Genomic DNA, 24,161 nt, shown 5'->3' with positions numbered 1-24,161 from the left:
CAGGAATCTCCATGAACTGATTATTATGGAGACTGACAATTTAAAGCAGAGCAAACTCCTTATAAAAAGAAGGATAAGTGCTGTAATATAGCGGCCGCGCACGTGGCACTTATAATTGGCGGAGGTTAGTTAGCCTTTCTATAGTAGGGCCGCACGCACGGCAGTGAGCTTGGAGCTGGCCGACGGGAGAAGATGGGGAAAATAATGAATTTGCGGCGCTACCGGCGCTGTAGTGTGTGTGTGTGTGTGTGTGTGTGTGTGTGTGTGTGTGTGTGTGTGTGTGTGTGTGTGTGTGTGTGTGTGTGTGTGTGTGTGTGTGTGTGTGTGTGTGTGTGTGAGTTAAAAAATAAAAATTAAAAATTATTTTTATTGTGCAACTTTTTTTTATTTTAAAAATATTATTAAATTCATTATTAACTCACACAATCTACACACAGACACACACACACAGACACACACAGACACACACACATACACACACACATACACACACACACACAAACAAACACACCCTTCACTCACAGCATACACACAAAAAGTGTGCGTCACGTGCACGTGCGTTCGCACAGGCGCGCGCCCGCACCTACTATAGGACAAGCCTTAGCATAGGTCAGGGGCTCAACTACAATCCTCAAGCCCCCACCAACAGGTCAGGTTTTCAGGATATCCCTGCTTCAGCACAGGTGGCTCAATCAGTCTCAGCTTTAGCACAGGTGGCTGTTTGTTTGCAATGGCGTTTAATGCATTCCTCGTGCTGAATACCTGATTGATCCAAGTTAAATGAAAACAGAATTGTGTATTTTTCATTTATAACTAATTATAACAAGTGTTATTGCAATTGAATTCCACGTGTGCCACGTTTGCGCCATATATAGCGGATTGCGACACTTAGTGCCGAGCCCAGAAGTGTTCTACGTTTGCATTTTGGACCTGCAAACTTTTCCATGCTTAGTTTATAAATCCTATTGATTCGAATGGAACATCTGACCCCATATCGAGAGAGAGAGAGAGACAGAGACAGAGAGAGACAGAGACAGAGAGAGACAGAGAGAGAGAGAGACAGAGAGAGAGACACACACAGAGAGACACAGAAAGGGGTAGAGACAGACAGAAAGGGGTAGAGAGGCAGACAGACAGAGAGGGAGAGGGACAGAGAAGGAGAGAGAGACAGAGACTGAAAGAGAGAGACAGAGAAGGAGATATAGAGACAGAAAGAAAGGGAGAGAGACAGAGAGCTCTCATAGACACTGCAGTATATTGCAGGGAAGCCGAGAGAAAGCAGAGGAAGGGAGAGGGAAAGAGGGTGACATGGAGTTTGGGTGTGATGGGCTATTGAGGGCTGGTGAGGTTCCTGAAGCTCCCAAGATTAATCAGATACTGCTTATCTAACTAACAAAGTGTTGAAGGGGTTATAATCCATTGATTAGCAGTTCTGAAGGGGTTAACTACCCCTATTGCCAGCCATGAAGGGGTTAGTCAGTTGTTGTTTAGCAAGTAGATGAGGTAGTGAGGTGGTGAAACGGTTAATTTGAACGACTAGGACGTTCAGCAGGTCTGAGGTCATGAAAGAGTTAATAGGGTATTTTGCAGCAGTGACGAGGTTAAGTTTCCTTTACCAAATTCTTCTTTGTGTAGAAGTCCCATCGATTTAAACTGGAATATTATTCTCAGAAACCTGTACACAGTAGTTATGCAGCTGGGAGACTTTGGTTAAGAGAACCTCCCCCCATCCCCCCCCCCCCCCCAGCACCCCTGCAGTCTTTGACAAGGTTAATCATTTATAACAGAGGCAGCAAAAGGGTTAACCACCCATTTCTTCAGCAGCGCAGGGGTTAAGTAATCTTTCCCCCAGCAATGCAGAGGTTAAGCATTCTTTTTTCCAGCATTGCAGGGGTTAAGCATGCTTTGCTCCAGCGGTGCAGAGGTTAAGCATTATTTTCTCCAGCAGTGCAGAGGTTAAGTTTGCGGTGCGACAGCTGGGCAGTGGCTATTCACAGTTGAGTGCAAATAGCCGCACGGCTATTCGCACTCAGTAGGAAATAAAATGGGGAAAAAATAAAACATCCCAGCCAGGAATCGGACCCTGGTCCCCTCTGCTAATGGGCTGGAGCATAACCACTGAGCTATAAGACTTTCTGATGCTTTGTTGTGAATAAAGGCAGAGAAGGGAGATAGAACACTCCCCTATTGACATTCTATACCCCCTGCATCTGTAATCGGCGCGGCTTTAGGCTGAGTCCCCAGTCAGCACTGTGACACGCGCCCGGCGGGGGGGGGCGGCGCATTCACAGCGCTAGACCGCGATCTGCGGTCTGAGGGGAGAGAGAACGTTTTTTTCGACGGGAGGGGGCGTGGCGGTAGGTTTGCGGGGGCGTGGCCATGACGCCCCGCGGCTGGTTCGTCCTCAGTGGCTGAACCGCCGGCAATCTCAACCTCCCCTGCCTGCCTGAAAACCTGTCGCGCAGCGCTGGGGAAAGGTGCGCGACAAGGTAGGGACTGGGACCGGACGTACTGGGGGGCGGGGCTTGATCGCACAGGCGTGCGCTGTAGCAGTTAGTGGGACCGCAGCCTTAGGAGCCGCTTCCGCATGCGTGCGGAGGTGTGTGGAAATGCAGGCGACAGGCAAGTTTAAATATACGCGCTGAGTGGAGAGTGTTCTGTCTCCCTTCCTGGGGACTCAGCCTAAAGCCGCGCTGATTACAGATGCAGGGGGTATAGAATGTCTATAGGAGACTGTTCTGTCTCCCTTCTCTGCCTTTATTCACAGCAAAGCATCAGAAAGTCTCATAGCTCAGTGGTTAGGCTCCAGCCCATTAACGGAGGGGACCAGGGTCCGATTCCTGGCTGGGATATTATTTTTTATTTCCATTTTATTTCCTACTGAGTGCGAATAGCCGTGCGGCTATTTGCACTCAACTGTGAATATCCACTGCCCTCCAGCAGTGCAGGGGTTAAGCATTCTTTTCTCTGGCAGTACAGGGAGTAAGCCTGCTTTTCTCCAGCAGTGCAGGGGTTAAACATTATTTTCTCCAGAAATGCAGAGGTTAAGCATCCTTTTCTCCAGCAGGGCAGAGGTTAAGCATTCTTTTCTCCAGCAGTGTAGATATCAAGCATGCTTTTCTCCAGCAGTGCAGGGGTTAAGCATGCTTTGCTCCAGCAGTGCAGGGGTTAAGCATGCTTTGCTCCAGCAGTGCAGGGGTTAAGCATGCTTTGCTCCAGCAGTGCAGGGGTTAAACATGCTTTGCTCCAGCAGTGCAGGGGTTAAGCATGCTTTGCTCCAGCAGTGCAGGGGTTAAACATGCTTTGCTCCAGCAGTGCAGGGGTTAAGCATGCTTTGCTCCAGCAGTGCAGGGGTTAAACATGCTTTGCTCCAGCAGTGCAAGGGTTAAGCATGCTTTGCTCCAGCAGTGCAAGGGTTAAGCATGCTTTGCTCCAGCAGTGCATGGGTTATGGATCTCTCCCTTTCTCTGTCACATTCCCCGGAGTGATAGCTCAGTTACTAAAATAGCCCCCCAGGCTGCTGGGAGGGGCTCTGGCTGCAAGGAGCTGGGTCAGGACATGGAAGAGACTGAGGGTCCCTGAGACCCGGGGAAAGGCCACAGACCACCGGGCAGAGGTCCCGCTGACAGCCCTGGATAGACAAGGCAGGGGCTGTATACCCGAGGGGGTAGATGGCAGGTAAGTATACACTATGTGTGTGATGTGGAAGATGTATACACTATTTGCAGCACGGGAGAGAGGCTTCTTCAAATAAATCCATAGTTCTTTCAGTAGAAAGTGGAATAGTGTGTGACACCTTATGGGATAATATATTCCTATATTAGTGGTATTGTGGATCTGCAAATAAAAGTGCTAAACTAGTAACATGATAAACTGCATTAAATACCCCATACTTCACAATCAGGGGGCTCTTTATTCTCAGGAATATACACAGTAATAAATATGTAAGTGCTGCATCTAAAAACAGGTCCTTTGCTTAGAAGTTGATCTTTCTGCAGTCGGATGTAACCCCTTCCCTGCCAGTTGATGTAATTGCTGTATATTTAACATGAGGTAGTACAGGGAGCAGTCATTAAGTGCAGCACAGGGAGCAGTCATTAAGTTCAGCACAGGGAGCAGTCACTCTGAGCAGCACAGGGAGCAGTCACTCTGAGCAGCACAGGGAGCAGTCACTCTGAGCAGCACAGGGAGCAGTCACTCTGAGCAGCACAGGGAGCAGTCACTCTGAGCAGCACAGGGAGCAGTCACTCTGAGCAGCACAGGGAGCAGTCACTCTGAGCAGCACAGGGAGCTGTCACTCTGAGCAGCACAGGGAGCTGTCACTCTGAGCAGCACAGGGAGCAGTCATTAAGTGCAGCACAGGGAGCAGTCACTCTGAGCAGCACAGGGAGCAGTCACTCTGAGCAGCTGAGATCCCTCTGTTTGTGTTTGGGACCTTAGCAGCGAAATGCCCGGACAGCTGAGGATGTGTAAGGGCAGCTGTCCCCTTGTGTCACAGCCTGGGACACGCGCTGATGCACGGGGAGGCTCCCTAGGGACAGTGTCTCATATCTGACCACAGGAGTTTATAACACAACATTAGATTGCAAGCTCTTGGAATCAGACATACACAGCGCCCGTGTTTACCCCCAGCTGAGTAGAAAGGATAAATGCAGCGTGAAACCTTTCGCTTCTGGTGGGGGGGGGGGGGGGAGGGGGCTGTGTGTGTGTGTGTGTGTGTGTGTGTGTGTGTGTGTGTGTGTGTGTGTGTGTGTGTGTGTGCGCGCGCGGTAGGTCAGTGTGTGTCATTTTCATCGAACTGACTTTCTTTATTTCCCTCTCTCCTCTCATCTTATCTACATTTATCTCACTGCCCTGTCTATCCCCCACTCTCTTCCCCTCTCTCTCCCTCCCCCTGTCTCATCCCTCCCTCTCTCCTCCTCTCTGCCTCTGTCACTCTCCCGATCCCTCTATCCTGCCCCCTCTCTATCCCTCTCCCCCTCCATCTTCTCCCTCTCCCCTGTCCCCCCTCTCTCTCCCTCCCTCCCTCTGCCCCTCTCTCTCCCCTTAATCTCTCTGCATTTATTTCTCGGTTTCTTCCACTTCTCACCCTTTTTAACTCTTTGTATTCATTTTCCTTTCTCCATTTCGCCTGTATCTTCCATTCTTTTTATTCATCATTCACCTGTCTCCATCGCCAACTTTATCTTTCATTCTTTTTCTTAATTTCTCCTCTTCTCTGTCTTTCTCTCCATCTCTCTCACACACACTTACTCCCCCCCCCTCTCTCTCTCCCACCCTCGTCTCTCTCTCTCACACTCACTCACTCACACACAAACCGCTCTCACACACACTCACTCCCTCTCTCACACACACTCACTCACTCTCTCACACACACTCACTCCCTCTCTCACACACACTCACTCACTCTCACGCACACACACACACACCATCTCACACACACACACGGACACACACACTCCATCTCACACACACACACTCCATCACACACACACACACACACACACACACACACACACACACACACACACACACACACACACACACACACACACACACACACCCTCATCTCTCCCTCCAACTGTCTCACACACACTCACTCTCCCCCTTCTCTCTCTCTTTCACCCCATTTCTGCCCTCCCCTCTTACTCGCCCCCCACTTCCACTCACCCCCTCTCTTTCTCCCCCACCCTCCCCCTGTGTCACCCTCTGGCAGGAGATATGTGAAGATATCTCAGACCATGTGGAGCAGATCCACGCCCTGCTTGACACAGAGTTCTCCCTGAAGCTCCTTTCATACTCTGTCAATGTGATAGTGGATATCCACGCTGTGCAGCTCCTGTGGCACCAGCTCCGGGTGTCTGTGCTGGTTCTGAGGGAGCGAATCCTTCAGGGGCTACAGGACAGCAACGGCAACTACACCCGTCAGACCGACATCCTACAGGCGTTCACCCACGAGAGACAAGAGGCAAGAGCCAGCACGGACATGGGGGCAACAAGGGCAGAAAGAGAGGGGGAGACAGGCACCATGAGAGCACAGGAGGCAGTGAGAGAAAAGACACAGGGGGAGGCACCGTAGGTTGGCCAGGGGGCAGTGAGAGGAGACACAGGGGGAGGCACCTTAGGTTGGCACAGGGGGCAGTCAGAGCCAGGGCAAAAAGGAGAGGCTCTGTGAATGACCCTGGGAGGCACCATGTGTCAGCACAAAGAGAGAGCACATCAGGTGAACAACAGGGGAGGCACTTTAGGAGGGGGAGTGAGAGGGAGGCACTGCTTGTGGACACAGATAGTGGAGGCACTGCGTGTGCGCACAGATGGGCATCATATGCAGGAGACAGGCACCTCAGAATGAGCCGGTGGCACCGTAAGCACAGGGGGCACAGAGGGAGTATTTTTAGTAAACACAGGAGCTGGCATGGGCAAACACTGAGCAGCTGTTATTGACCTCTCCACCCCACAGGACCGGCTGGATGCTCTGACGGAGGTGGATGGCTCGGGCCAGCTGACCATCCGATGCCCCCCGGACTACTTCTCCCTGGACTGCGGCATCACTGCCTACGAATTATCAGACTACAGCCCCCGGGAGGAGGAACCGCACCCCCCCCCTGCCAAGCCCCTGCAGGCCTGGACATACAGCGCTATGCAGCAGGAGTTCCCAGACCTAGTCAGAGGCCCCGGCCTTCTGAGTGTGGCCCCCGAGAGCGAGCAGGAGCCACTGACCGCTGAGTGGAAGAGTGTGCTTCCTTCCCCACACTCAGAGGCAGAAGGGCAGCCAGCGCTCAGGGCTCCCACTCTTACAGAAAGCACCACCCCAAAAAGACCCCTACAGGAAAGCAGTGACCATGGGGGAGACTCGCCGACCCGACCCTCCCTGCCAAAGAGGGGTTTGTTCCTGAGTGAGGGAGACAATTGGGGGCAGGCAAGCACTAAGGGGGCGTCTGTAGGGATGAGCTCGCACCTGTCAGCCCTGCCTACATGCCTCTCCTCACCCCGCAACCACTTAACCCTCACCCTGACACCCCCATACTCTCCTGCTGCCCCTCTATCCCCCAAAACCCAACTGCAACCAGAGGCCGAGATGGCACAGGAGGAGCAGGCGGGCGGAGAGCTGTGCAGTCCAATGACATTGTGCTCACATGGGAGAGAGCCCTCTGGCGATACCACTCCCTACCAGTGCAAAGAGGAGAGCGAGCGAGAGCCTCGGGGGCATGGACCGCTGGACTCCTCCCCCCAGGAGACAGGAGACACCAGATGGTTCGGGTCAGACGAGTTCCTGGCGCTACCCTCACACTTGCGCCAGGCGGACCTACTGGCCCTGCACCTCGGTAGCCTGTCCCAGCTGGTGTCGCCCGCCCCAGAGGAACTTCAGCTGCCCCTGAGGGATGTGGAGGACTGGGAGATCAGCTCCGGATCGGAGGCTGGGCCGGTGTCACCCCGCTGCCTTTCTCCAAGCACGCCCAGTGACCTGGCTCCGTACCCAGTGAGCAGCGGGCGATCCACCCCAGGCCTGACCGGCAGTGGGCGGCAGGACAAGGCAGCGCTGATCCAGCGGCTCATGTGGGACATTCAGAGGCAGGACAATGACCGGCATGTGTGGGACAGAATCCAGGTGAGGCTCAGCCGGGAGCTGCTACAAGGATCTCCCACTTCAATGTCCAGCGACCCTACCTCTAGCATACCTCGACATCGGGTGTACAGGCCGTTATATAGGGGCAAGAGGAGGCGTTATAGGGAGCGGTTACATAGGGCGATAGGAGGACAATAGGAGGAGTTATAGGGAGAGGTTATATGGGGTAATAAGAGGAGTTATAGGGAGAGGTTATATGGGGTAATAGGAGGAGTTAAAGGGATCGATTATGTGGGACAATACGAGTATTTATAGGGAGCGGTTATATGGGGCAATAGGAGGAGTTATAGGGAGGGGTTATATGGGACAATAGGAGGAGTTATAGGGAGAGGTTATATGGAGAAATAGGAGTTATAGGGAGAGGTTATATGGGGCAATAGGAGGAGTTATAGGGAGCGGTTATATGGGGCAGTAGGAGGAGTTATAGGGAGCGGTTATATGGGGCAATAGGAGGAGTTATTATAGGGAGAGGTTGCATGGGGCAGTAGGAGGAGTTATAGGGAGAGGTTGCATGGGGCAATAGGAGGAGTTATTATAGGGAGAGGTTGCATGGGGCAGTAGGAGGAGTTATTATAGGGAGAGGTTGCATGGGGCAATAGGAGGAGTTATTATAGGGAGAGGTTGCATGGGGCAATAGGAGGAGTTATTATAGGGAGAGGTTGCATGGGGCAATAGGAGGAGTTATTATAGGGAGAGGTTGCATGGGGCAATAGGAGGAGTTATAGGGAGCGGTTGCATGGGAGCAGTTATATGGTTAGGTATTGTCAGGCAGTACCTAAGCAGAGCACCAGGTGGTGCTGTTGTCCTTTGTCATTTCTCTGTTGCAGTTAATTACTTTGTATTTTCTCTTAGGGGTTTGTCACCAAGCTGGACAGATTCATCCGCTGGTTACAGGAGGCCATGGAAGCCACAGAGAACTGGACTCCTCCCCAGCCTGAAACAGAAGCCCTGCAGCTTTACCTGCAGACCCACCTGGTGAGGAGTGAAAGGGGGCACAGGTCACGTAACCACAAATAACCAGTCAAAGCACTGCTGACTCCTTGTCATGGGCTGCAGGGAACAAGTTAACTAACTGCCTATTATTTGTTTTACATCTGGTAAATATATACTGTCTCTATTCCAACAATCCAAATCCATATATATATATATATATATATACAGAATATTCATTGTAGGTATATATATTTCCCTGTATGTGTAATATATTTGTACAGACCACGATAGCTTTCAATTTTGTATTAAAGTGGTCGCAGTAATGTTCGGGGGCGCTGGGAGGGTCTCTGGTCCTCAGCCTGAGCCTCTCGTCTCTTGCAGAACTTTAAGCAGAGTGTGGACGGTCACTGTGGTCTGAAGGATGCTGTCCTGCAGGAGGGAGAGAGGCTGATGGAACTGCTGGTGTCACACCGACCAGGTAATGGGGCACGAGAGGGGGCACCAGGGACCATCAGACTGGCACCTTCTTCCCTGGGCAGCTCAGGACACAGATTAGAATCTGCACCTCTAGGATTCAATGACACTGAGATTAGACACCAGGATATGAGAGCATGGCGTCATGAGGCACAGACAGGAATACAGAGTCTGGCACCTCTAGGGCTGGATGGCACTGGGATTAGACAGGGATACAGAGCCTGGCACCTCTAGGGTTGGATGGCACTGGGATTAGAGAGGGATACAGAGCCCGACACCTCTAGGGCTGCCTGGTACTGGGATTAGAGAGGGATACAGAGCCTGGCACCTCTAGGGCTGGAAGGCACTGCAATTAGACAGGGATACAGAGCCTGGCACCTCTAAGGCTGGATGGCACTGGAATTAGAGAGGGATACAGAGCCTGGCACCTCTAGGGCTGTCTGGCACTTGGATTAGAGAGGGATACAGAGCCTGGCACCTCTAGGGCTGGATGGCACTGGGATTAGAGAGGGATATGGAGCTTGGCACCTCTAGGGCTGGATGGCACTGGGATTAGACAGGGATACAGAGCCTGGCACCTCTAGGGCTGGATGGCACTGGGATTAGACAGGGATACAGAGCCTGGCACCACTAGGGCTGGATGGCACTGGGATTAGAGAGGGATATGGAGCCTGGCACCTCTAGGGCTGGATGGCACTGAGATTAGACAGGAATACAGAGCCTGGCACCTCTAGGGCTGGATGGCACTGGGATTGGAGAGGGATATGGAGCCTGGCACCTCTGGGGCTGGATGGCACTGGGATTAGACAGGGATACAGAGCCTGGCACCTCTAGGGCTGGATGGCAACGGGATTAGACATGGATACAGAGCCTGGCACCTCTAGGGCTGGATGGCAACGGGATTAGACATGGATACAGAGCCTGGCACCTCTAGGGCTGGATGGCACTGGGATTAGAGAGGGATACAGAGCCTGGCACCTCTAGGGTTGGATGGCACTGGGATTAGAGAGAGATACAGAGCCTGGCACCTCTAGGGTTGGATGGCACTGGGATTACACAGGGATACAGAGCCTGGCACCTCTAGGGCTGGATGGCACTGGGATTAGACAGGGATACAGAGCCTGGCACCTCTAGGGCTGGATGGCACTGGGGTTAGAGAGGGATACAGAGCCTGGCCCCTCTAGGGTTGGATGGCACTGGGATTAGAGAGAGATACAGAGCCTGGTACCTCTAGGGCTGGATGGCACTGGAATTAGACAGGGATACAGAGCCTGGCACCTCTAGGGCTGGATGGCACTGGGATTAGACAGGGATACAGAGCCTGGCACCTCTAGGGCTGCCTGGTACTGGGATTAGAGATGGATACAGAGCCTGGCACCCGAGGGCTGGATGGCACTGGGATTAGACAGGGATACAGAGCCTGGCACCTATAAAGCTGGATGGCACTGGGATTAGACAGGGATACAGAGCCTGGCACCTCTAGGGCTGTCTGGCACTGGGATTAGAGAGGGATACAGAGCCTGGCACCTATAAAGCTGGATGGCACTGGGATTAGAGAGGGATACAGAGCCTGGCACCTCTAGGGCTGGATGGCACTGGGATTAGAGAGGGATACAGAGCCTGACACCTCTAGGGCTGGATGGCACTGGGATTAGAGAGGGATACAGAGTCTGGCACCTCTAGGGCTGGATGGCACTGGGATTAGACAGGGATACAGAGCCTGGCACCTCTAGGGCTGGATGGCACTGGGATTAGAGAGGGATATGGAGCCTGGCACCTCTAGGGCTGGATGGCACTGGGATTAGACAGGGATACAGAGCCTGGCACCTCTAGGGCTTGATGGCACTGGGATTAGAGAGGGATATGGAGCCTGGCACCTCTAGGGCTGGATGGCACTGGGATTAGACAGGGATACAGAGCCTGGCACCTCTAGGGCTGGATGGCACTGGGATTAGAGAGGGACAAAGAGCCTGGCACCTCTAGGGCTGGATGGCACTGGGATTGGAGAGGGACAAAGAGCCTGGCACCTCTAGGGCTGGATGGTACTGGTATTAGAGAGGGATACAGAGCCTGGCACCTCTAAAGCTGGATGGCACTGGGATTAGAGAGGGATACAGAGCCTGGCACCTCTATGGCTGGATGGCACTGGGATTAGACAGGGATACAGAGCCTAGCACCTCTAGGGCTGGATGGCAACGGGATTAGAGAGGGATACAGAGCCTGACACCTCTAGGGCTGTCTGGCACTGGGATTAGAGAGGGATTCAGAGTTTGGCACCTCTAGGGCTGGATAGCACTGGTATTAGAGAGAGATACAGAGCTTGACACCTCTAGGGCTGGATGGCACTGGGATTAGAGAGGGATACAGAGCCTGGCACCTCTAGGGCTGGATGGCACTGGGATTAGACAGGGATACAGAGCCTGGCACCTCTAGGGCTGTCTGGCACTGGGATTAGAGAGGGATACAGAGCCTGGCACCTCTAGGGCTGGATAGCACTGGGATTAGACAGGGATACAGAGCCTGGCACCTCTAGGGCTGGATAGCACTGGGATTAGACAGGGATACAGAGCCTGACACCTCTAGGGCTGGATGGCACTGGGATTAGAGAGGGATACAGAGCCCGGCACCTCTAGGGCTGCCTGGTACTGGGATTAGAGAGGGATACAGAGCCTGGCACCTCTAGGGCTGGAAGGCACTGCAATTAGACAGGGATACAGAGCCTGGCACCTCTAAGGCTGGATGGCACTGGGATTAGAGAGTGATATGGAGTTTGGCACCTCTAGGGCTGGATGGCACTGGGATTAGACAGGGATACAGAGCCTGGCACCTCTAGGGCTGGATGGCACTGGAATTATACAGGGATACAGAGCCTGGCACCTCTAGGGCTGGATGGCACTGGGATTAGAGAGGGATATGGAGCCTGGCACCTCTAGGGCTGGATGGCACTGGGATTAGAGAGTGATATGGAGTTTGGCACCTCTAGGGCTGGATGGCACTGGGATTAGACAGGGATACAGAGCCTGGCACCTCTAGGGCTGGATGGCACTGGAATTAGACAGGGATACAGAGCCCGGCACCTCTAGGGCTGGATGGCACTGGGATTAGACAGGGATACAGAGCCTGGCACCTCTAGGGCTGGATGGCACTGGAATTATACAGGGATACAGAGCCTGGCACCTCTAGGGCTGGATGGCACTGGGATTAGAGAGGGATATGGAGCCTGGCACCTCTAGGGCTGGATGGCACTGGGATTAGACAGGGATACAGAGCCTGGCACCTCTAGGGCTGGATGGCACTGGGATTAGACAGGGATACGGAGCCTGGCACCTCTAGGGCTGGGTGGCACTGGGATTAGACAGGGATACAGAGCCTGGCACCTCTAGGGCTGGATGGCAACGGGATTAGAGAGGGATACAGAGCCTGGCACCTCTAGGGCTGGGTGGCAACGGGATTAGAGAGGGATACAGAGCCTGGCACCTCTAAGGCTGGATGGCACTGGGATTAGAGAGGGATACAGAGCCTGGCACCTCTAGGGCTTGATGGCACTGGGATTAGAGAGGGATACAGAGCCTGGCCCCTCTAGGGTTGGATGGCACTGGGATTAGAGAGAGATACAGAGCCTGGCACCTCTAGGGTTGGATGGCACTGGGATTAGACAGGGATACAGAGCCTGGCACCTCTAGGGCTGGATGGCACTGGAATTAGACAGGGATACAGAGCCTGGCACCTCTAGGGCTGGATGGCACTGGGATTAGACAGGGATACAGAGCCTGGCACCTCTAGGGCTGCCTGGTACTGGGATTAGAGAGGGATACAGAGCCTGGCACCCGAGGGCTGGATGGCACTGGGATTTGACAGGGATTCAGAGCCTGGCGCCTCTAGGGCTGTCTGGCACTGGGATTAGAGAGGGATACAGAGCCTGGCACCTCTAAGGCTGGATGGCACTAGGATTAGAGAGGGATACAGAGCCTGGCACCTCTAGGGCTGTCTGGCACTGGGATTAGAGAGAGATACATAGCCTGACACCTCTAGGGTTAGATGGCACTGGGATTAGAGAGGGATACAGAGTCTGGCACCTCTAAGGCTGGATGGCACTGGGATTAGACAGGGATACAGAGCCTGGCACCTCTAGGGCTGGATGGCACTGGGATTAGAGAGGGATACAGAGCCTGGCACCTCTAGGGCTGGATGGCACTGGGATTAGAGAGGGATGCAGAGCCTGGCACCTCTAGGGCTGGATGGCACTGGGATTAGAGAAGGACAAAGAGTCTGGCACCTCTAGGGCTGGATGGCACTGGTATTAGAGAAGGATGCAGAGCCTGGCACCTCTAGGACAGGATGGCACTGGAATTAGACAGGGATACAGAGCCTGGCACCTCTAGGGCTGGATGGCACTGGGATTAGAGAGAGATACAGAGCCTGACACCTCTAGAGCTGGATGGCACTGGAATTAGACAGGGATACAGAGCCTGGCACCTCTAGGACAGGATGGCACTGGGATTAGAGAGGGATACAGAGCTTGGCACCTCTAGGACTGGATGGCACTGGAATTAGAGAGGGATACAGAGCCTGGCACCTCTAGGGCTGGATGGCACTGGGATTAGAGAGGGATACAGAGCCTGGCACCTCTAGGGCTGGATGGCACTGAGATTTGAGAGGGATACAGAGCCTGACACCTCTAGGGTTGGATGGCACTGGGATTAGAGAGGGATACAGAGCCTGACACCTCTAGGGTTGGATGGCACTGGGATTAGAAATGGATACAGAGCCTGGCACCTCTAAGGCTGGATGGCACTGGGATTAGACAGGGATACAGAGCTTGGTACCTCTAGGGCTGTCTGGCACTGGGATTAGAGAGAGATACAGAGCCTGGCACCTCTAGGGCTGGATGGCACTGAGATTTGAGAGGGATACAGAGCCTGACACCTCTAGGGTTGGATGGCACTGGGATTAGAGAGGGATACAGAGCCTGGCACCTCTAGGGCTGGATGGCACTGCGATTAGAAATGGATACAGAGCCTGGCACCTCTAGGACTGGATGGCACTGGGATTAGAGAGAGATACAGAGCCTGGCACCTCTAGGGTTTGATGACACTTGGATTAGACAGGGATGCAGAGCCTGGCACCTCTAGGGCTGGATGGCACTGGGATTAGAATGGGATACAGAGCCTGGAACCTCTAGGACAGGATGGCACTGAGAATACACCCAGGACTAGGTGAGGCTAGCAGTGCCCGCTTCGCTGTGTGCTGAGTACACACAGGACTAGGTGAGGCTGGCAGTGCCCACTTCGCTGTGTGCTGAGTACACACAGGACTAGGTGAGGCTGGCAGTGCCTGCTTCGCTGTGTGCTGAGAGATAACACACAGGACTAGGTGAGGCTGGCAGTGCCCGCTTCGCTGTGGGCTGAGTACACACAGGACTAGGTGAGGCTGGCAGTGCCCGCTTCGCTGTGTGCTGAGAGAATACACACAGGACTAGGTGAGGCTGGCAGTGCCCGCTTCGCTGTGTGCTGAGTACACACAGGACTAGGTGAGGCTGGCAGTGCCTGCTTCGCTGTGTGCTGAGTACACACAGGACTAGGTGAGGCTGGCAGTGCCCGCTTCGCTGTGTGCTGAGAGAATATACACAGGACTAGGTGAGGCTGGCAGTGCCCGCTTCGCTGTGTGCTGAGTACACACAGGACTAGGTGAGGCTGGCAGTGCCCGCTTCGCTGTGTGCTGAGTACACACAGGACTAGGTGAGGCTGGCAGTGCCCGCTTCGCTGTGTGCTGAGTACACACAGGACTAGGTGAGGCTGGCAGTGCCCGCTTCGCTGTGTGCTGAGTACACACAGGACTAGGTGAGGCTGGCAGTGCCCGCTTCGCTGTGTGCTGAGTACACACAGGACTAGGTGAGGCTGGCAGTGCCCGCTTCGCTGTGTGCTGAGTACACACAGGACTAGGTGAGGCTGGCAGTGCCCGCTTCGCTGTGTGCTGAGTACACACAGGACTAGGTGAGGCTGGCAGTGCCCGCTTCGCTGTGTGCTGAGAGAATACACACAGGACTAGGTGAGGCTGGCAGTGCCCGCTTCGCTGTGTGCTGAGAGAATACACACAGGACTAGGTGAGGCTGGCAGTGCCCGCTTCGCTGTGTGCTGAGTACACACAGGACTAGGTGAGGCTGGCAGTGCCCGCTTCGCTGTGTGCTGAGTACACACAGGACTAGGTGAGGCTGGCAGTGCCTGCTTCGCTGTGTGCTGAGTACACACAGGACTAGGTGAGGCTGGCAGTGCCCGCTTCGCTGTGTGCTGAGTACGCACAGGACTAGGTGAGGCTGGCAGTGCCCGCTTCGCTGTGTGCTGAGAGAATAAACACAGGACTAGGTGAGGCTGGCAGTGCCCGCTTCGCTGTGTGCTGAGTACACACAGGACTAGGTGAGGCTGGCAGTGCCCGCTTCGCTGTGTGCTGAGAGAATACCTGCCGCATCTTCTCAATGAAGCATGTAATTCTGCATGAAATAATAATGAGATACAAGCAGCGCGCACAGTGGTGCCGGGTACCACACGGCGAGTCACTAAATAACAAGCCGCCTCGTCTCCTGATCTATTATTAATATTTACATTAACACAACGACCTTCGCATACTGTGACATTGCTTATTATTGTTACACACACAATCCCTCTGTGCACGTGTGTGTATATGTTATACACTCAGCCCCATGCAGTACAGTTTTGTTACACACACACACGTATGCAGTACTGTTGTGTCACACACACAGCCCCCATTCAGTACAGTTGGGTCTCACACACACACACACACAATACCTAAGCAGTACTGTTGTGTCACTCACACACACACACACAGGCCCATGCAGTCCTGTTGTATCACACAAACACACACACACAGTCTTCATGCAGTAGTATTGTGTCACACACACACACAGCCCCCATGCAATACAGTTGTGTCACACTCGCACACACAAAATCTCAATGTAGTATAGTTGTGCCACACACATCCAGCCGCCATGCAGTATAGGTGTGGCTCACACACACACACACGCACGCGCGCGCGCACACACACACATACACACAGTACAGTACAGTTGTTACACAGACACACCACTCCCATTCAGTACAGTTGTTACGCAAATACACACTCACACACACAACCCCCATGCTGTACAGTTGTGTCACACACACACAATCCCTGTGCAGAACTATTGTATCACACACACACACAGCCCCCAAGCAGTACTCTGGTGTCACATACACACACAGTCTCCATGCAGTACAGTTGTGTAACACACACACACACACATCCAGCCCCCATGCAGTACAGGTGTGTCACACACACACAGCCCCCATGCAGTACAGTTTTGTTATACACACATACGCAGCCCCCATGTAATACAGTAGTATCACAAACACACAGCCTGCATGCAGTACAGTCCCTGTGCAGAACTATTGTATCATACACACATAGTCCCCATCCAGTACTGTTGTGTCACACACACAGACACACCACTCCCATGCATTATAGTTGTTACACACAAACACACACACAGCCCCCATGTTGTACAGTTGTGACACATACACACATACAGTCCCCATGCAGTATTATTGTGTGACACACACACACAGCCCCCATTCAGTACAGTTGTAACACACACACACACACACAATCCCCATGCAGTCAGTTGTGTCACACACACCCAGCCCCCATGCAGTACAGGTGCGTCACACATACAATCCATATGCGGTACTATTGTGTCACACACACTCAGCCCCCATGCAGTACAGTTGTCACACACACACACACACAGTCCCCATACAGAACTGTTGTGTCACAAACACACAGTCCATGCAGTATAGTTGTGTCACACACACAGCCTGCATGCAGTACTGTTGTGCTGTAGTACTGTTGTGTCACACACCCAGCAGTACATGCAGTACAGTTGTCACACATACTGTACATCCTTTGTGCAGTATAGATGTGTCACACACACACACACACACACACATACACACACATACACACACATAGTCTTCATGCAGTACTATTGTGTCACACACACACACACACACACACACACACACACACACACACACACACACACACACACACACACACACACACACACACACAATCCATGCAGTACTATTGTAACATGCACAGCCCCCAAGCAGTACGGTTGTGTCACAGATACACACCGCCCCCATGCAGTACAGTTGTGTCACACGCACACATACACACACAAAATCCCCATGTAGTACAGTTGTGTCACACACACACTCATCCAGCCTCATGCAGTATAAGTATGGCTCTCACACACACAGACACACACCATCCCCATGCAGTACAGTTGTGTTACACATATAGCCCCCATGCAGTACTGTTGTGTCACACACATAGCCCCCATGCAGCACAGTTGTGTAACAAACACACACACACTGCCCCCATGCTGTACAGTTGGTACACAGACACACCCACACACACTGCCACGATGCAGTACAGTTGTTGCACACACAGCCCCCAAGCTGTACAGTTGTGTTACACACACACACACACACACACACACACACACCCCCAGTCCCCATGCATTACCGGTGTGTCACACACACAGCCCCCATGCAGTACAATTGTGTCACACACAGCCTGCATGCAATACAGTTGTGTCACACGCACAAAGTACGCATGCAGTACTGTTGTGTCACACACACACACAGTATGCATGCAGTACAGTTGTGTCATACACACACAGTACAGTTGTGTCACACACATCCAGCCCCCATTCAGTATTATTGTGTCACACACACACTGCCCTCATGCAGTACAGTTGTCACACCCACACACACATCCATCCACCAGGCACTACAGGTGTGTCACACATACAATCCATATGCGGTACTATTGTGTCACACACACACACACAGCCCCCATACAGTACAGTTGTCACACACAGTCCCCATACACTACTGTTGTGTCACAAACACACAGCCCACAAGCAGTTGTACAGTTGTGTCACACACACAAATAGCCCCATGCAGTACTGTTATGTCACACTCATACACACACGCACATACACACCTTATGCAGTACAGTTGTGTCACACACAGAGCCCATGCATGACAGTTGTGTGACACACACCCAGCCCCATGCAGTACAGTTGTGTCAAACGCACAGCCCCAGGTAGTACTGTTGTGTCACACACACAGCCCCATGCAGTACTGTTGTGTCTCACCCTCACACACACACAGCCCCATGCAGTACTGTTGTGTCTTACCCCCCCCCACACACACACAGCCCATTGCAGTACTGTTGTGTCACACACCCACAGCCCAATCCAGTACTTTTGTGTCACACACAGCCCCATGCAGTACTGTTGTGTCACACACACACACACACACACACACACACACACACACACACACACACACACACACACACACACACACACACACACACACACACACACACACACACATCACCATGCAGTACTGTTGTGTCACACACACACACACAGCCCCATGCAGTATTGTTGTGTCGCACACACACAGCCCCATGCAGTACTGTTGTGTCACACACACACATCACCATGCAGTACTGTTGTGCCACACACACAGCTTCCTTGCAGTACAGTTGTTGCACCCTCGCAGGGCTCCTGGAGATGCTGCAGATGATCACAGCTCAGTGGAAGCAGCTGCAGAGACAGATAAGGCGGCAGCACGGCTGGATCCTTAGGGCGCTGGACACCATCAAGGCAGAGATACTGAAGACAGAGGGAACCCCTGAGGGGGGGCATGAACCACAGGTGAGAGGACAGGGGAGTGAGCAGGGACACAGACAGACACAGGAGGGAGCAGAGACACAGACAGACTGACACAGGAGGGAGCAGTGACACAGACAGACACAGGAGGGCGCAGGGACACAGGCAGACACAGGAGGGAGCAGTGACACAGACAGACACAGGAGGGCGCAGGGACACAGGCAGACACAGGAGGGAGCAGTGACACAGACAGACACAGGAGGGAGCAGAGACAGACAGACACAGGAGGGAGCAGTGACACAGACAGACACAGGAGGGAGCAGAGACAGACAGACACAGGAGGGAGCAGTGACACAGACAGACACAGGAGGGAGCAGTGACAGACACAGGAGGGAGCAGTGACACAGACTGACACAGGAGGGAGCAGTGACACAGACAGACACAGGAGGGAGCAGTGACACAGACAGACACAGGAGGGAGCAGAGACACAGACAGACACAGGAGGGAGCAGTGAACAAACTGACACAGGAGGGAGCAGTGACACAGACTGACACAGGAGGGAGCAGTGACACAGACTGACACAGGAGGGAGCAGTGACACAGACAGACTGACACAGGAGGGAGCAGTGACACAGACTGACACAGGAGGGAGCAGTGACAGACACAGGAGGGAGCAGGGACACAGACAGACACAGAAGGGAGCAGTGATACAGACAGACACAGGAGGGAGCAGAGACAGACAGACACAGGGTGAAGCAGTGACACATACAGACAGACACAGGAGGGAGCAGTGACACAGACAGACAGACACAGGAGGGAGCAGTGACACAGACAGACACAGGAGGGAGCAGTGACACAGACAGACACAGGAGGGAGCAGAGACACAGACAGACACAGGAGGGAGCAGTGAACAAACTGACACAGGAGGGAGCAGTGACACAGACTGACACAGGAGGGAGCAGTGACACAGACTGACACAGGAGGGAGCAGTGACACAGACAGACTGACACAGGAGGGAGCAGTGACACAGACTGACACAGGAGGGAGCAGTGACAGACACAGGAGGGAGCAGGGACACAGACAGACACAGAAGGGAGCAGTGATACAGACAGACACAGGAGGGAGCAGAGACAGACAGACACAGGGTGAAGCAGTGACACATACAGACAGACACAGGAGGGAGCAGTGACACAGACAGACAGACACAGGAGGGAGCAGAGACACAGACTGACACAGGAGGGAGCAGAGACACAGACAGACACAGGAGGGAGCAGTGACACAGACAGACACAGGAGGGAGCAGTGACACAGACAGACACAGGAGGGAGCAGAGACAGACAGACACAGGAGGGAGCAGAGACACAGACAGACACAGGAGGGAGCAGAGACAGACAGACACACGGTGAAGCAGTGACACAGACTGACACAGGAGGGAGCAGAGACACAGACAGACACAGGAGGGAGCAGGGACACAGACAGACACAGGAGGGAGCAGTGACATAGACAGACACAGGGTGAAGCAGTGACACAGACTGACACAGGATGGAGCAGAGACACAGACAGACACAGGAGGGCGCAGGGACACAGACAGACACAGGAGGACGCAGGGACACAGACAGACACAGGAGGACGCAGGGACACAGGCAGACACAGGAGGGCACAGGGACACAGACAGACACAGGAGGGCGCAGGGACACAGACAGACACAGGAGGGAGCAGTTACACTGACACAGGAGGGAGCAGTGACACAGACAGACTGACACAGGAGGGAGCAGTGACACAGACTGACACAGGAGGGAGCAGTGACAGACACAGGAGGGAGCAGGGACACAGACAGACACAGAAGGGAGCAGTGATACAGACAGACACAGGAGGGAGCAGAGACAGACAGACACAGGGTGAAGCAGTGACACATACAGACAGACACAGGAGGGAGCAGTGACACAGACAGACAGACACAGGAGGGAGCAGAGACACAGACTGACACAGGAGGGAGCAGAGACACAGACAGACACAGGAGGGAGCAGTGACACAGACAGACACAGGAGGGAGCAGTGACACAGACAGACACAGGAGGGAGCAGAGACAGACAGACACAGGAGGGAGCAGAGACACAGACAGACACAGGAGGGAGCAGTGACATAGACAGACACAGGAGGACGCAGGGACACAGGCAGACACAGGAGGGCGCAGGGACACAGACAGACACAGGAGGGCGCAGGGACACAGACAGACACAGGAGGGAGCAGTTACACTGACACAGGAGGGAGCAGAGACACAGACAGACACAGAAGGGAGCAGTGACACAGACAGACACAGGAGGGCGCAGTGACACAGACTGACACAGGAGGGAGCAGTGACACAGACTGACACAGGAGGGAGCAGTGACACAGACAGACTGACACAGGAGGGAGCAGTGACACAGACACAGGAGGGAGCAGTGACACAGACAGACACAGGAGGGAGCAGTGACACAGACACAGGAGGGAGCAGTGACACAGACAGACACAGGAGGGAGCAGTGACACAGACAGACACAGGAGGGAGCAGTGACACAGACAGACTGACACAGGAGGGAGCAGTGACACAGACAGACAGACACAGGAGGGAGCAGTGACACAGACAGACAGACACAGGAGGGAGCAGTGACACAGACAGACACAGGAGGGAGCAGTGACACATACAGACAGACACAGGAGGGAGCAGTGACACAGACAGACAGACACAGGAGGGAGCAGTGACACAGACAGACACAGGAGGGAGCAGTGACACAGACAGACACAGGAGGGAGCAGAGACACAGACAGACACAGGAGGGAGCAGTGAACAAACTGACACAGGAGGGAGCAGTGACACAGACTGACACAGGAGGGAGCAGTGACACAGACTGACACAGGAGGGAGCAGTGACACAGACAGACTGACACAGGAGGGAGCAGTGACACAGACTGACACAGGAGGGAGCAGTGACAGACACAGGAGGGAGCAGGGACACAGACAGACACAGAAGGGAGCAGTGATACAGACAGACACAGGAGGGAGCAGAGACAGACAGACACAGGGTGAAGCAGTGACACATACAGACAGACACAGGAGGGAGCAGTGACACAGACAGACAGACACAGGAGGGAGCAGAGACACAGACTGACACAGGAGGGAGCAGAGACACAGACAGACACAGGAGGGAGCAGTGACACAGACAGACACAGGAGGGAGCAGTGACACAGACAGACACAGGAGGGAGCAGAGACAGACAGACACAGGAGGGAGCAGAGACACAGACAGACACAGGAGGGAGCAGAGACAGACAGACACACGGTGAAGCAGTGACACAGACTGACACAGGAGGGAGCAGAGACACAGACAGACACAGGAGGGAGCAGGGACACAGACAGACACAGGAGGGAGCAGTGACATAGACAGACACAGGGTGAAGCAGTGACACAGACTGACACAGGATGGAGCAGAGACACAGACAGACACAGGAGGGCGCAGGGACACAGACAGACACAGGAGGACGCAGGGACACAGACAGACACAGGAGGACGCAGGGACACAGGCAGACACAGGAGGGCACAGGGACACAGACAGACACAGGAGGGCGCAGGGACACAGACAGACACAGGAGGGAGCAGTTACACTGACACAGGAGGGAGCAGTGACACAGACAGACTGACACAGGAGGGAGCAGTGACACAGACTGACACAGGAGGGAGCAGTGACAGACACAGGAGGGAGCAGGGACACAGACAGACACAGAAGGGAGCAGTGATACAGACAGACACAGGAGGGAGCAGAGACAGACAGACACAGGGTGAAGCAGTGACACATACAGACAGACACAGGAGGGAGCAGTGACACAGACAGACAGACACAGGAGGGAGCAGAGACACAGACTGACACAGGAGGGAGCAGAGACACAGACAGACACAGGAGGGAGCAGTGACACAGACAGACACAGGAGGGAGCAGAGACAGACAGACACAGGAGGGAGCAGAGACACAGACAGACACAGGAGGGAGCAGTGACATAGACAGACACAGGAGGACGCAGGGACACAGGCAGACACAGGAGGGCGCAGGGACACAGACAGACACAGGAGGGCGCAGGGACACAGACAGACACAGGAGGGAGCAGTTACACTGACACAGGAGGGAGCAGAGACACAGACAGACACAGAAGGGAGCAGTGACACAGACTGACACAGGAGGGAGCAGTGACACAGACAGACTGACACAGGAGGGAGCAGTGACACAGACACAGGAGGGAGCAGTGACACAGACAGACACAGGAGGGAGCAGTGACACAGACACAGGAGGGAGCAGTGACACAGACAGACACAGGAGGGAGCAGTGACACAGACAGACACAGGAGGGAGCAGTGACACAGACAGACTGACACAGGAGGGAGCAGTGACACAGACAGACAGACACAGGAGGGAGCAGTGACACAGACAGACAGACACAGGAGGGAGCAGTGACACAGACAGACACAGGAGGGAGCAGTGACACATACAGACAGACACAGGAGGGAGCAGTGACACAGACACAGGAGGGAGCAGTGACACAGACAGACAGACACAGGAGGGCACAGAGACACAGACAGACACAGGAGGGAGCAGGGACACAGACTGACACAGGAGGGAGCAGTTACACAGACACAGGAGGGAGCAGAGACACAGACAGACACAGAAGGGAGCAGTGACACAGACAGACACAGGAGGGAGCAGTGACACAGACTGACACAGGAGGGAGCAGTGACACAGACAGACACAGGAGGGAGCAGTGACACAGACACAGGATGGAGAAGTGACACAGACAGACACAGGAGGGAGCAGTGACAGACACAGGAGGGAGCAGTTACACAGACACAGGAGGGAGCAGTGACACAGACAGACACAGGATGGAGCAGTGACACAGACACAGGATGGAGCAGTGACACTGACAGACACAGGAGGGAGCAGTGACACAGACAGACACAGGATGGAGCAGTGACACAGACAGACACAGGAGGGAGCAGTGACACAGACAGACAGAGGAGGGAGCAGTGACACAGACAGACACAGGAGGGAGCAGTGACACAGACAGACAGACACAGGAGGGAGCAGTGACACAGACTGACACAGGAGGGAGCAGTGACACAGACAGACTGACACAGGAGGGAGCAGTGACACAGACAGACAGACACAGGATGGAGCAGTGACACAGACAGACACAGGAGGGAGCAGTGACACAGACAGACAGAGGAGGGAGCAGTGACACAGACAGACAGACACAGGAGGGAGCAGTGACACAGACAGACACAGGAGGGAGCAGTGACACAGACACAGGAGGGAGCAGTGACACAGACAGACACAGGAGGGAGCAGTGACACAGACTGACACAGGA

At 53.9% G+C, this 24,161-nt stretch overlaps 1 protein-coding gene across 1 annotated transcript in view; it reads left to right on the top strand.

Annotated features, from left to right (window-relative positions):
• AKAP6 (A-kinase anchoring protein 6) overlaps positions 1 to 24,161 on the top strand; it is a 181,280-nt gene that overhangs the window by 40,774 nt on the left and 116,345 nt on the right. The window contains exons 2-6 of the mRNA XM_075613162.1: positions 5,717 to 5,968; positions 6,461 to 7,609; positions 8,480 to 8,602; positions 8,942 to 9,038; positions 18,670 to 18,824. Coding sequence (XP_075469277.1) covers positions 5,717 to 5,968; positions 6,461 to 7,609; positions 8,480 to 8,602; positions 8,942 to 9,038; positions 18,670 to 18,824 — 1,776 coding nt within the window. The remainder of the gene's footprint in view (positions 1 to 5,716; positions 5,969 to 6,460; positions 7,610 to 8,479; positions 8,603 to 8,941; positions 9,039 to 18,669; positions 18,825 to 24,161) is intronic.

This window comes from Ascaphus truei, chromosome 9, assembly GCF_040206685.1.
Source record: "Ascaphus truei isolate aAscTru1 chromosome 9, aAscTru1.hap1, whole genome shotgun sequence".
Lineage (NCBI taxonomy): Eukaryota > Metazoa > Chordata > Amphibia > Anura > Ascaphidae > Ascaphus > Ascaphus truei.
Note: the sequence above shows the minus strand (reverse complement) of the source record. Positions and strands in the feature narration are given on the sequence as shown.